Consider the following 13,205-nt stretch of genomic DNA (forward strand, 5'->3'; position numbering starts at 1 on the left):
GTCTTTTATATAATAAAGGCAAAAGCCAAAAAAATAAAATCTTAAAAAATGAAGAATATTCATGTTTGCTAGCTGTTTTGCTGCCTTCCTCTTTACTGCCTTTGTTAGCATATTGCTGCATTTGTGGGCAAGATGCCACCACCAACTGTCAGAATAGTGGCAGGATGTGAATAGTACTGCTTGTGTACATGCTTATGGCCTGTTAGGTCATGTCTGCGTGCAGGATAGCAGCTAAACGGATACCCTGTTATTGCTTCAAGGACACCTTTAATGCACATTGATAGGACTTCTGAAGCATCAACACAGAATATCTACTAAAAGACCAGCCGGTCACTTTTTCATTTCACTGAAATTGAACTTTAGAGCAGAAGTTTGAATTCATGTCACACTTTATGTGCAATTTAACATTTTACCTGCTGTATAATCTTTATCAAATAAAGTGCAGCTAACTTGCAGTCATCAGATTGGTATTAATTTGTCTCACGTTTCAGACTGATTATGAATCTGTTTTTTTTCTGTTTTGTAGATTTAGCCTCTTTAATTTCTATCCAGGCTTTGCTAATGCAACATTTCCTAAACTTGCAAGAAAACTTTAAAGAAGTTTTGCAGCATTTGATTGACATTTTTGAATTTTCTAACAGCTCTCTGTTATCTCTTTATGGCAGTGCTCAATGTAGAGGGAGGTGCAGCCTGCAGAGCTCTTTGTGCCTAAATAATTACTGTCCTCAGAAAGAAGAGAGTGCAGGGGAGAAAGCGTGCTGATGTGCATTAGACACCACAGTCTCTCTTTACACACCCTGTGTATGTTTCTGCACTCCAGGCTCCGTTTGTGAGACCTCTTTGCCTTCTGGTTTATGCATGCCTCATGAAGACCCCCGTACCCTTTGCAGGCAGCTTCAGGGCTGCTGACATTCCTCTGAGCAGAATGCATAAAGCTCCCTCTGGGAGCTGAATGTGCTTCCACGCTGGATCTCAAGGCCCCGGTATAACCACGTAAAGCCGTGCACTTTATTGTTGCCGGCGAGGAAACCTGTGTTGGATTTTATGCACTCTTAACACACAGACACGCACACACACATACGCAGGCTCCGGTCCCCATGCAGCCTGGAACAGCAACAAAGCTCTCCCGTACTGTTGCCAGGGTAACGTGGTCGGGTCAAACCAGTCGAGCGGTCTCTCCTGTTCCAGGCTGAGCGTCCCCCCCCCCCCTCCACTCACTTACACTATCTCTGTTTCTCCGTCCATCCTCCTTATCCTCTCCTCTTCCCCTCTCCTCTGTCAGCTCTTCCCCGCGGCTCATCGCATCTTAAGCCACCTCTCCACTTTTTGGTCCCATTCTTGTGCTCCGGGCTGAGCAGGGCAAAAGGAGGAATGGCAGGTATCTCAATTTGGACCAGAACATTAGAAAGGACACCCGAGAAACCTAAAGGAAAGGTTGAATGTTATGTTTTTGACCATTAAGGTTGCAGTGGCATTTAGGATGAAAAGATAACATCACACATTTCCCATTTAAAAGGTCTAATCCTTAACTAAACACAGCCTGAATACGCAGATGCCATTTCAACTGGCAGCATTTTCTCTGCTATTATGTGCATCAGTATTTTACTCTTTTCATTTGTAAATGAGTTTTTAATAATACAGAGTGATAAGGCCGCTCCATTATGTGTAGAAATAATTTACTAACTGTTTCATAATAGAAAAAATAACCCACTTCAGGCCTTTGGCATATGGAAATTCCATCACAACTAAGCAGTTGCTGGCAGACACACAGTGATGGATTACCCTTCTTCCCCTGCAGCTATTATAGATCTCTTGTCGGAGGCGAGGACTGTGAATAAATGGAAATGACACAGATAGACAATTGAAATCTGTTTATTACCGATAGAACACAGCAGACACGAGACAGCAGTGAGAACAGGTGCAAACGTGCTAAACAAAGTCGTATTCCTCTGCGGGGCGTGTGCTGGGATGTTATTATTATTATTAGCAGCAGCCAAAATCCTGGTACATGCAAAATTATCAGCCAGGCGCAATCCGCCCCTGGAAAAAGCCACTGTCAGTCAAAGCTGGTGTTCTCTGTAACTGTAAGCAATAATATTTTAAATTGGCGCCATAGCTGTGGAGAAAGTTGCACAAACAGCTCATGGTTTCGCCCATTCTACATTCCTACAACAACCAGCATGCATTGCGCCCCTCCTTCTGAAAGGAACGGCACAGTGAGAAACGCTAAAGTGAAACACGTTTTCCAGTCAGGACGTTGATCGCTGCAGGCGATGGCTCAGAGCGGTACAGAATCCGAAATACGACGAGAATATACCGGTGGATCGTCTAAAAAATCTTCAGGTCTGCAGTCTACATTTCAAACCTGACGATTTTGAACGAGGCATTACATCAGAGGCGGGATCTCAGATTGAGGAAGTGTAGTTTAGCGAGCTCCCTGGCCCGACTACGAAAAACACGTCATCTGGCGGAGGTTTTCCAGGGCCCGTTGGAGAAGCAGATAACATCCTCCAAAGGGACAGAGAGAAATTGCTGTTTGTTTCTATCTAATGGCATTAGCTCCACATAATAGCATGATAGGACTAAGGTTGAAAATCAGCGATCTGGCCCTTTAAGACTCATGACTGTTTTACTCAGTAGACTGTGTTGCATTCCTTAAAGCCCTTCCACTGGTTTCAACTGTGCGTGTCAACAGTGTTTAGTGTTGAGGTTTAAACATTGGGTCACAGCAGGATAGATACATAGTGAGATACAGTATTTGCACTGGGAGTAGCTGCTCACGTTATTATGAAAGATAAGATTAGTTCAGTGTTGTCCTGGAATGAGGTCACTAGCTTTGACTTGGTTTTATTTATTGCTGACTTAAAAGATCATCTGAGGGCACGAACAGTTTGATGTGATAACACGAGAGAGGAATAAAAACAGCCTTCTGCCTTAGTTAGCCCATCTCAAAGCCTTTCAGAGGTAAGGTTGTGTAAGTACTTTAGCCCACATGCACGTTCACACTTCAAGTTCAAACAGCTCAATACTGTAGCTGGAGAATAACTTCATGCTGATGTTGAATGGAGCCTGAGAGTGTTGGGTGTTGGGTGTCGTGAACTCTCGGTTATTTAAGGGGTTTGCATTGAAGTCTTCAAAGTGGCAGCTGCTCTCCGTGCCAGCCTACAGGCTCTGCCGCAACCTGCCATTATATGTAATTCTTGAGTTTTGAACAACAGAGCTTTACCCCAGGGACACTTTTACTGTGCTTTATTAGACGGTTTCAAATGTGTTTGGAAATGGATGCTGGGATGAGAGTGTGGGTATGGGTTAGGGTGTTCTTTTATTTTGTACTCTTTTAATGTCTACTCTTCTTATAATGTCTGTCTTTCCACTATGTTATCATTGTACTGACCTGCCCAGGGACTATAGATATTTGCAGAAAACCCGGCGCACATCTTTCTTTGCTTATATAAGGTTAATGTTCTTTGTGCGTGCAAATAAAGAAACATAAAAGAGAGAGGAGGTGTTTCCATGAATGAGAGGTCACAGACTCCGAGATGCCCTTGCAGAAAAACTATCCGTAATCATATTTCTTCAATCAATATGGTAAAAGAAGTGAAGGATATCTGAGCAGCACAGGTTTAAAGCCTGTTTGGACACATAAGTCAGTTCAAAAGTATCCTTTAAGAGAGTTTTCCCCTTGACCCTCTTGGCGTCCGTGAACGCAATTAATTTTAAGGGTAAAGTACCACGGCAGCTTTTTGTTGATCTAATCCAATTTGTGATTCGAGGTTTGGCCCTACACTTTACTCTGATCCAGTTTACTCTGATGGTGGATAGATCCGTGCAGTCTGCAGCTTCCAGTGCTAATATCCAGTTTATAAATGGACCAAATGGACCAGAAGGGGAAGAGCGAATCCGTTAGGCGTTAGCTGATTAAAAACAAATAAATATAGGGAGATACAATTGAAAATGTAAAGGTTAATTTCAAACAATAAATGCATGACAATGGGGAAAAAAACCCAAAACCTTTTATTACTAGCAATGTTATGTTTACTTTAGGTAATGTGCTGGTTTACAGCAACTGCTCAGAATCTGCAGCACGACATCAAGTTTAAAAAGGAGTCATCATGATCGTTAACACCAAAGAGGATCAGAAGCAACATTTTCCTTCATTCTTTATTTCTGATCAAGCGCTTAGTGTCGTTAGTAAAATATTTAGGTCACGTAATCAGGAATGACTTGTGATGATGATGTGCAGCGCCAGTGTTGCAAACTATATGCACGAGCCAATATGCAGGCACGCACATTTCACATGTGCACAGTTGCTGTTATTAACAGAGCTTTTCAGAGCTTGCTGTGCTCCTCTCTGCACAGCCCACCTGTGGTGTAGCTGCAGTAAAGCTGGAATGAAAAAGCTTCAGGTGGCGTACAATGATGCATTCCGAATCCTTCTTAAGGTACCGAGGTGGACCAGTGCGAGCGGTATGTTTGTATGTAATAATGTTCAAAACCAAACCGTGCTGAGAAATTCAACGTTCAAATTGATGAGTCGATTATGTGACGCTAAAAATGTAATCATGATGGCACTTTGTCAGCCCACACTAAGTGACGCAAGGTGTTTTTATTGCTTCTGGAAACACTGGAAAAGATGATGTGGACCTATGTGTTTGAAATAATGAACGGCATTAGCTTGCACACCTTCTCCATACAAACAAAGAGGATGCCAGACTCATTAAACAACACCACATTTCCTCATTCTCTGCTCGTTTGTTCAGGCATGTTTGTATTAATAATTATAGATTGGTTTTTAATTAATAGACGTTCACAGCAGCTACATACTGTCTTTAAGAGGGAAACCCCCTCGGTGTCGTCTCTGCATCCTTTGTTGTCGGGCTGCAGCTGCTTTGTTCTCCTAACAGCTCTTTAGAGATCGCTCTCCAGGTAATGAATTGCATGACAAGTCAAGTGGCCTGCTAATACCAGCTGGTGTCTCATGAGAAATTAATGTGTTGACTTGTAAGGTGAGAAGAGCTGCTTGACCTGATGTCTGACGTCGGTGTGATGACATTAAATCCTCTTGTCGAAGCGGTGTCGGGCCGTGAGCTGGGTTAGCTCGGACACCTTTTGTAGCACGGGAGGATAGAAACAGAGGAAAAGACTTTTATTGAGTATTATGATCAACATTGTCACTTTTCTGAGCTTTATAATATGGGCATAAATTGTCAGGAACACTTTAAGAGGCATTTTTACTCTTTCAATCAACTTTTAGAGGTGTTTTTGTCTGTGGTTTGAAACGAGGGCGGAATGGCTCCGTATTCTGACTGAGTCTTCTCTGTGGGTGTATCTTGACACAGCATGAAACAGTTTTTCCTTTCACCATGTGAAAAGAAAAATCAGCCGTCCCACAGTCAGTAAGAGTGTCATACGCAGTTTTCTTAAAGCCCCCCTCCAGTGAAAATCAAGTGTTTAACCTTGTAACCATCTCCATGTGGTGTTCTTGGGCTACAAGACACATCAGGGACAACATGAGCAGTCATCTCCATGGCTGGGCCTGTCTGCGTTTAAACTGCAGTGCACCAAGGACAGGCTGAACAACACGTTTTTAGATCAGCAGGTTTGAGACGTCACAAACCTAAGGAGCCATTCCCGTTAACGGACGGGGTGACGCTATGCATATCATTATGTGTAACCTATGGCAACCACTTCAGTGATACGCGAGCCAGCTGTAATTCTCATAAGTTTTGCTAACTCACTACTGACTACCGATGTTAACCTTGATAGTACTAATGACTACATTTCAAGCTAGCTAAGTTTCAACAAGTTGCCACTAAATGATGTCAGAGACGTGTTTTGTTTTTGCAACGGAGGGAGCGGTTGGAAATGTGCATAGTGGACAGGGACTATGCAGATTTGGGAGAAGGAAAATAAACACATCAGACACAATGTATTCTTTCAAGCAGAGCATTTAATAAGAAGAAAATATCCTAACTAGAAACCCAGCATGTGCAAACAGCTTCTTCTACGAGGCTGACAGTTTTGGAAATAATTCAGCTACAAACACGTTTAAGAACCGTTTATCAGTGGACTAAATTGACTTAACGTGATGGAAACCTCCCTCTGAATCTGTGACTGTTCTTTTGCATTGCCTGACACATGCACACCTTTTGTCACGAAAGGTGTCCTTCATTAGCAGTTATGGGGCTAATGTGCTAGCCATCTGCTAACCTCCCACCCTCGGAGCCAATAATTTGATTATTCATATGGAGCGCTGAGCTGACTGCAGTCAGGCCTGGCGCTGCTGGCTGTGAGCAGATGTTGGAACGTGAACTAGCAGCCCTCGGCCTTGAACTGCACACAGCTCCAAGCAGCGGTGTGCCGTCCTCTGTCGTTCAGACACGCAGCGATCTCCACCAACAGGCTTTACAGAGCAGCAGCGTGTCACCTGCTCCTCTCGGGCCTGATGAGATCAGGAAATAAAGAGGCAGCAGAAGCCCAGGAGGACGACGCAATTCAATAAGCAGACACACAAACAGGCAGGCTGGCAGATGTGCTTATACGGCCATTAGTGTGCCTCTTCACCGCGTGATCTTAGCCATGTCGTTAACTTTACCCACACTGCCGGTGTATCGAGAGCTCAGTTTGACCCCAGCTCTGTGACTTACTGTGTTTACATGATGTGTCATTAGAGTTCCCATGGAAATGTTAGCAGTGCTGATTGAATCTATATATTTACATGTTTCCTGTAAAAACAGGAAGCTAGTGAGGGACTTGTGGAAAAAAAAAACTTGCCTTTACAGTAGCTTGTAGTGCTGAGTGTTTCTACATTCAAAAACACAATGTCAACCGCTGCTAGATAGTTCCTGTGTTTAATTTGAGGAAGCATTGCATTAGAGATAAAATTACTATTTATTTACATAGATAGTAAATAAACATAGATAGTCAGTCTAACTGATGTTGAGGGTGTAGTTTTCCTGCCAAGCTCGTGGCATGAAAGATAGTGTAGTGGTGTCCTGGGAACTCACACACACATGGTTTGACATTATTTCTCATGACACTGGCTGTGGGATTGATTGAACTTTGAGCATCTTAACTCTCTTTATAGAAAAACAACCCCAGCGTAAAGCAAGTCTGCTGCTGATCATGTTTAATGCTCCACTAGACATGAGGTTCAAAAATGTTCGGCAATGAACTTTTTTAAATGACCAAGACGAGACTAAAATGTACACCCAGAAAAAGGGGGTTATTTGACGCTTATTCCGCACAAAAAGGAGCAATCATCTGCTTCAGTCGGACTGTTTGAATGAGAAGCCATGATGAATATATAAAACGTTTTAAGCTGCTGCTTCTGCAAATAATGCGAGAGAGGAATATGCAGTATGTGCTACTGTACTGTAAGTGCACGGCTTCGTTCTGTCGCTTTACATGCAGAACGTTACGTTCCAGAAGTTTCCATATACACACATAACCTCAGCTGAGGATCGATATTGCCTGAGGAGAACATTTTCAGGAAACAGTTAATGTAAGGACGGATGAACGGAGAGATTGAGCCTCTATCAGGCTAATTGAATTAGTTTAAAGAGAAAAAACTTTTTGACTAAAATGTGCTGACTTTTTATTGACTAAAACTATAAAGGGTTAAGAAAAACTAAAATGTGACAAAAACTAATGAGCACTTTTGTCTTAAGACAAAATTAACTCTGGTTCAATGTTTGACGCTGAGATGATAATTGTTTTGAGTCTTATTGAAATCATAAAAAGTAAATGGTCAGAATATCTCTCTGAAATTGCAAAAGGGACGACAGTTACGCAGCTATTTTTTGTACCTTAACAGCTTTACAATTTGTCTCTCATTCACCAAGCCTCATTCATCAGCCTTGAATGACATTGAAATGACACTTTCAGTGAATATAACACACTCGCACTATTATGACACTTTTGGATAATTTTTACAACTGGTATGTAGACTTGAACTGTATCTACAAGTAAGAAGCTGGTAAAAAGCACAATCCAATATGACATGAATGCAGCATAAGACCCTGTGTCCACATCGCGCCTTTTTCTGGCAGAAAAGTGCTGAGGAGCGCTGGGATGAAGCTCTTGTGCTGTGAGAGAAAAAACGCTGCATGCAGATTTGATGTCTATGACAACAATACGTTACACAAGCTTATAACACGTAGGGCGATAAAAGCACAACACTTACCGGCAACATTTAGTGTCCGGCCGATCTGCTCCCACAAACGAGTTTTTCGGTCTCTGTTGTGATGCTGCTTGTTTGTCATATGTACAACAACCTCCATGTGTGGTGGTCACTAGGGTGACGAGTGGCGCCCCATCTGATTGGTTGCCTGGAAAAAGTGTCGATGAAAACACCAGCGCCTTTCGAGATTTTCAATTCGAAGCGCTCAGAGTGGCCGCACAAAATAGGCACTATGTGGACACAGGGCTGCCGTCCACTCATAAATGTTTCTGAAATGTAACTGGACACTGGACATGTTCGTCACTGAATTGTTTCCACGTTCGTCAGCTTCCTAGAAGAAAAAGTTTGGAAACACATGCTGGGTTTTTAGTTCTGATATTTTCTTCCTCTCGCTCAAAAGGGAAAAATTACCTTAATGCTTTAAAAAAGCTGTGTACGACTCTCACTGACTGCGGGACGGCTGATTTTTTCTCTTTACATTGTGAAAGAAAAAACTGTCTCATGCTGTGTCAAGATACACCCACAGAGAAGACTCAATCAGAATATGGAGCCATTCTGTGTAACTGCCGTCGTTTCAAACCACAGCGCTTGTGCTGTGAGAGAAAAAACGCTGCACGCGGGTTTTGTTGGCAACAATATCTTTAACTTACTACACAACAAGCTAACAAGCTAACAACGCGTTCGTCATATCGTGCAGCCACAGGTAGACAGAAACAGCCAAAACAACCTCCATGTTTGGTAGTAACCAAGGTGATGAGTGGCGCCCCATCTGATTGGTTGCCTGAAAACAGCGGCGGTGACGACACCAGCGCCTTTCTGAGATGTTGAACTGGAAGCGCTCGGAGCGGCCACACAAAAAAGGCGGAGCGCTCAGGAAAAGGCGCTATGTGGACACGGGGCCTAAGGCCACATGGTTCATTATGGGTGTACTAACTCTTGCTGCTTGAAATGATTAAATAGTTATTTTTATGCATGACACTGACGGGAAATAAACACTTACTGCATCACAGGTGTAGTTTCGGTCTTTGTGTGAAACACTGGTCAGGAGGTGAGCTGAGGGGAAAGGATTCAGTTCCAAACAATGTTTCCCTTCCAGTAAACAAACACCAGCTCCATGCAGGCCGTAACTGAAGCATGAGAGGAGTGATTAGTTAAAGGGGGAAATTGCTTGGTCATAGTATAAGTGTAGAGTGACTGTATTTTCTCCTGTGTGTGTTAAAGCAGCACTTCATATCATAAGCTCATTATATCTGAGCCATAAAGTGATTATGGGCTCCAGTAAGGCATTGTTCTGCTGTTGACAGGATTAAAGATGACTTTAGAGAGAGAGAGAGTGAGCGCCGCTGCTCTCTGCTCGAGTGTTTGCTTGCTTTGTATAAGCCAGCAGTGAAAGGGGCTGCGCGCTTGACTGTTTGCCAGCTGCGACACACCCGGCCTCCATTCTCTTACACATTCATCTCCCGCCTCGCCGTCTATCCATCGAGATATCTGTCGGCTTTGTTCCTGTTTGAAGGCAGCATGAAGTGTCTTTTTTTTCATAGGCTTGTCATCACCTGGTGCACAATTGTTTCAAGGATTTTAAGGAAATCCTTCAGACACTAAAGGAAGTTAATCCCTCTTGTCAGCGAGGCATTGAGTGGAATCTGTGTCGCTGCGTGTGAGTGCAGGATGACTATGAAGAGGAAGGAGCTTTGTGCAACAGGTTACATGACTATAGTAATATAATAATAACAAGATCCACATCAAGAAATTCAGAGGCAGTTTTTATCCATGCACCTGTGAACCACTCCACTGTAAAGATCCCCGTAATGCATCCCTTCTCCTTAAGCACCTGTTATCATTTTTTAGTGTCTATGTTCCTAATGTGCTTTCTTCTTCTCCCTGCAGAAGAAGACCGGAGTCGTGAAGACCCAGGAGAAGAAGGAGCGGTGGAAGGAGAAAAAGGTGGCGAAGCGGCAGAAGGAAGACGAGGAGGTGGGCGAGGAAGAGGAGAACGTGCAGCCGGTGATGGATCCTCTGGAGAACGGCTTCCTCCATCACGCCCAGCGGGAGCAGGAGAGGATGAACGAGAGGCTGCTGAAGAAGACTTACTCCAAGAAGAACAAAATGGTCAGTGTGTCTGTCAACAAAGCTTTCTTAATTTAATGAAAGAGAAGCCCGCTGTGTTTGCTTATGCCATGAAGGCAGAGGAGCCAATGAGCTGCTTAGTTAGCATCTGATCCAACTTCTGTGTTGTGTTTGTTCAGCGCTGTAAGGAAGCGGGACAGACTTGTCTTTAAATATAAACTTTCCGTCTGTCCGACAGCTTTTCCAAACTCACTTAAAAAGAGAAAAAGAACATTTTTTAGAAAGAGATGAACAATGTGAAGGCGTCATGTCAGATGTGACTTTACTTCCTCCTTTGTCAGCAGAGACTTTGAACCGCTCTGCTGAGGTTGTCATCTCTTCAGTCTCCTCTATCAGTGCACCATCAAACCACATCTCGCTGTTCAGCAGTGAAGGAAATCGTTTTCTTCAAATACTCTCCTCCTTTGTGAGCAGCGTCTGCTAAAAGCTGTCATGTGGAGTTTTAGCCCATTTAGGGCTGTCTAAGTTTGACTTTTTGATGTCTTTAAAAGAAAAACTGTGAATGTGAATCTGTTTTTAACTTGGTTTAAAAAGAAGCTTCTGACATTCTTTAGTGAAGTGAAGTTCAGGTCATTGCCATAATTGAACTTTTACTGAGACTGTATCTGTTTGATGTCAGCAGGGTCTGTGGTAGTTAGTATTGATCTCACACTGTGGTTAGTACTGACTGGTTTCCCTTTGTGTGGAGCCTCCTGTTTTCCAGTTTGTGCTGATAGTTGTTGCAGTTATCTGTCGTATGTTGGTCTTTTCTTTAGTAAAGATATTGACAGTCCTGCTTTGTGTTCTTTTCTTAAGCAGCAGGAACTTTTCCTTACTGGTTAATTGAAAGCAGCAGTGTTTTTCCTATAATGTTGCTGACTGCCCCTATGGATAACTATGAGGTGCTGATGCAATAACTTTATGGATGGATGGATGGATGGAATATGTGTATTTAGAGGTCTCCAATAAAACTGTGAGACAAAAACTCTCTAAAAATTGGCAGGATGGATGCAAATCTCCCCCACAGCTCAGGCACGTAAAAAGGGCCCCCACTGACCTCAAGATGGGGCTGTAAAAATCAATTTAATCTTTCACTTCATCTGCATCTTGCTCGAAGGGTTTGCTGCTTTAAAATGTAAAAATGTTCGACTCTTTCTCAATGTTCAGTCAAATTTGCCTTGACAGTTGAGCAAAACGTTGCCAGTATCATCCAGAGACTTTGGTGATCCAAAGTTAATTCAGCAAAGCTGTTGGCACAGCAGAGGACCAGCTCATTAAGAAGTGCAGACACTCAACAGGAGTCTTAAACAGATTCGCTGATACATAGTCTGTACTGTAATCTCGGTGCACTTTGGAAGGGTTGCACTTGTTTGGGATCTAAGTGTTTTGTGCTATTGCTGAAAAAAGGCAAAGACAGACAAGTTAGAAGAGAAGGAATCCGTTAAACAGCATTTGCGCGTGAGATGATGTATCACTACTGTCCTCCGATGAGCCCTGGTGCTACCAAAAGTGCTTTATAAACACATGTTTGGTGTCCTGCCTTCAGGTGGATTCACTTTGCTACCCTTGTCGCGTTTTCCTTCATGACTGCAGAAGTGCTTTTCTGTTTGTTTATGCAGATAGAGGACTGGCAACATCCCCAGCTTCAAGCACACTGCTGAGCCCACAGACTCCGAGTCTGTCCCAGTGAGATAGCCCATCTATGTGTTAACAGTTTGTTTAAATGGGCGGATGTTTTTATGCTCCTGTCCGAGGCCAAGATCCACCATAGTGCTGTAGAGGATAAGAGGGGAAATGTAGTCAGGAAGCCAAACTAAATAATGAGGCTCTGTAGCCCGGAGGCCTCCTCCACAGACAAAAATATCTCTGGTAGATAAGATTTCCTGAGGAAGTTAACATGGCTGAAACTGAGTTTGGCTGTGATATTTAGTTTGCTAAGAGACAGTTAGAAATGATGTATTTAGCTGATGCTCTTATCCAGAGTGCAAGTGCAATAGGCTGCAATTACTGAGCCAGATCTACATTCCAGGCCTGATAATAACTGTGTATTATCAGCACACTGCTGCTATCATGTGGAAACCCTGTAACTTCAGCCCGGCTGAGTTTTATGTTTAGCCGTTCTTTCATTTAAAGATTCATTACTCATTTTCCGAGGAGATAAAGACAGTCGAGATTATGAAAGCAGCTCGATGTTTAAAAGAATGTCTTTGAGGTTCACCAATTATTACTATACCCTCAGATGTTAATGTGTTTTACTACAGTCAGCCACATCTGAGTGTATTTTGAGGAAACATAACAGAGTTTCTTTTGTCACTGTTGAGCAAGTGTCTTTTTAAGTGCACGCTCAACCCTGAATTTGAATTAAACACGAGATTGCTGTGCCCTAATGATGAAGGATAAGCGCTCAGTGAAGAAACCTCTCCCCTTGTGCCCTCATCCCAATACTTATAATTAACCTAACCTACCACCGCCACCCTACTTCAACAGACCCAGGCTCCGTTTATGCCAGCTCCAGGTATTGACAATGCTGATACTACCTACCCTACCACATGGCTCCTACAGGCCCCCACATTTGAAATAAACACACAGGAAAAAAATAAAGAGAGAAGGATAGAGAGAAGAGTTTGTAGAGAGAGGTGTGTTATGGTGCTTTTCGACCAAAAGTACCAGGAACCTTTAGTTACAGGAACTTCTCTTCGAGGAACCAAATGGTTCCCGTGGCCCATTGTTGTCTGCGTTTCCACAATGAGCCCCCACCTATTGTCCCCTTAACACCTCAGTGCTGTGGTGCTTAGATAACTCTCTCCCCAGCTGGACTCATCTGTAAAGTACTGCAGGTTATTTAAGTTCTGGTGGTTCCCTGTTGCTCTTCTGTAACTTCTAACTTTTCCAATTCTCTCCCTTTTTTCTAATTGCA

At 43.1% G+C, this 13,205-nt stretch overlaps 1 protein-coding gene across 5 annotated transcripts in view; it reads left to right on the top strand.

Annotated features, from left to right (window-relative positions):
- fbrsl1 (fibrosin-like 1) overlaps positions 1-13,205 on the top strand; it is a 310,850-nt gene that overhangs the window by 91,338 nt on the left and 206,307 nt on the right. For all 5 annotated transcript variants that reach the window (XM_069682291.1, XM_069682292.1, XM_069682293.1 and 2 more), the window contains exon 2: positions 10,070-10,291. In XM_069682291.1, the coding sequence (XP_069538392.1) occupies positions 10,070-10,291 (222 nt within the window). The remainder of the gene's footprint in view (positions 1-10,069; positions 10,292-13,205) is intronic.

The sequence above is a fragment of the Semicossyphus pulcher genome, unplaced genomic scaffold (assembly GCF_022749685.1).
Source record: "Semicossyphus pulcher isolate SPU_LCO1_2020_fin unplaced genomic scaffold, fSemPul1.0.p SCAF_6, whole genome shotgun sequence".
In the NCBI taxonomy this organism is placed as follows: domain Eukaryota; kingdom Metazoa; phylum Chordata; class Actinopteri; order Labriformes; family Labridae; genus Semicossyphus; species Semicossyphus pulcher.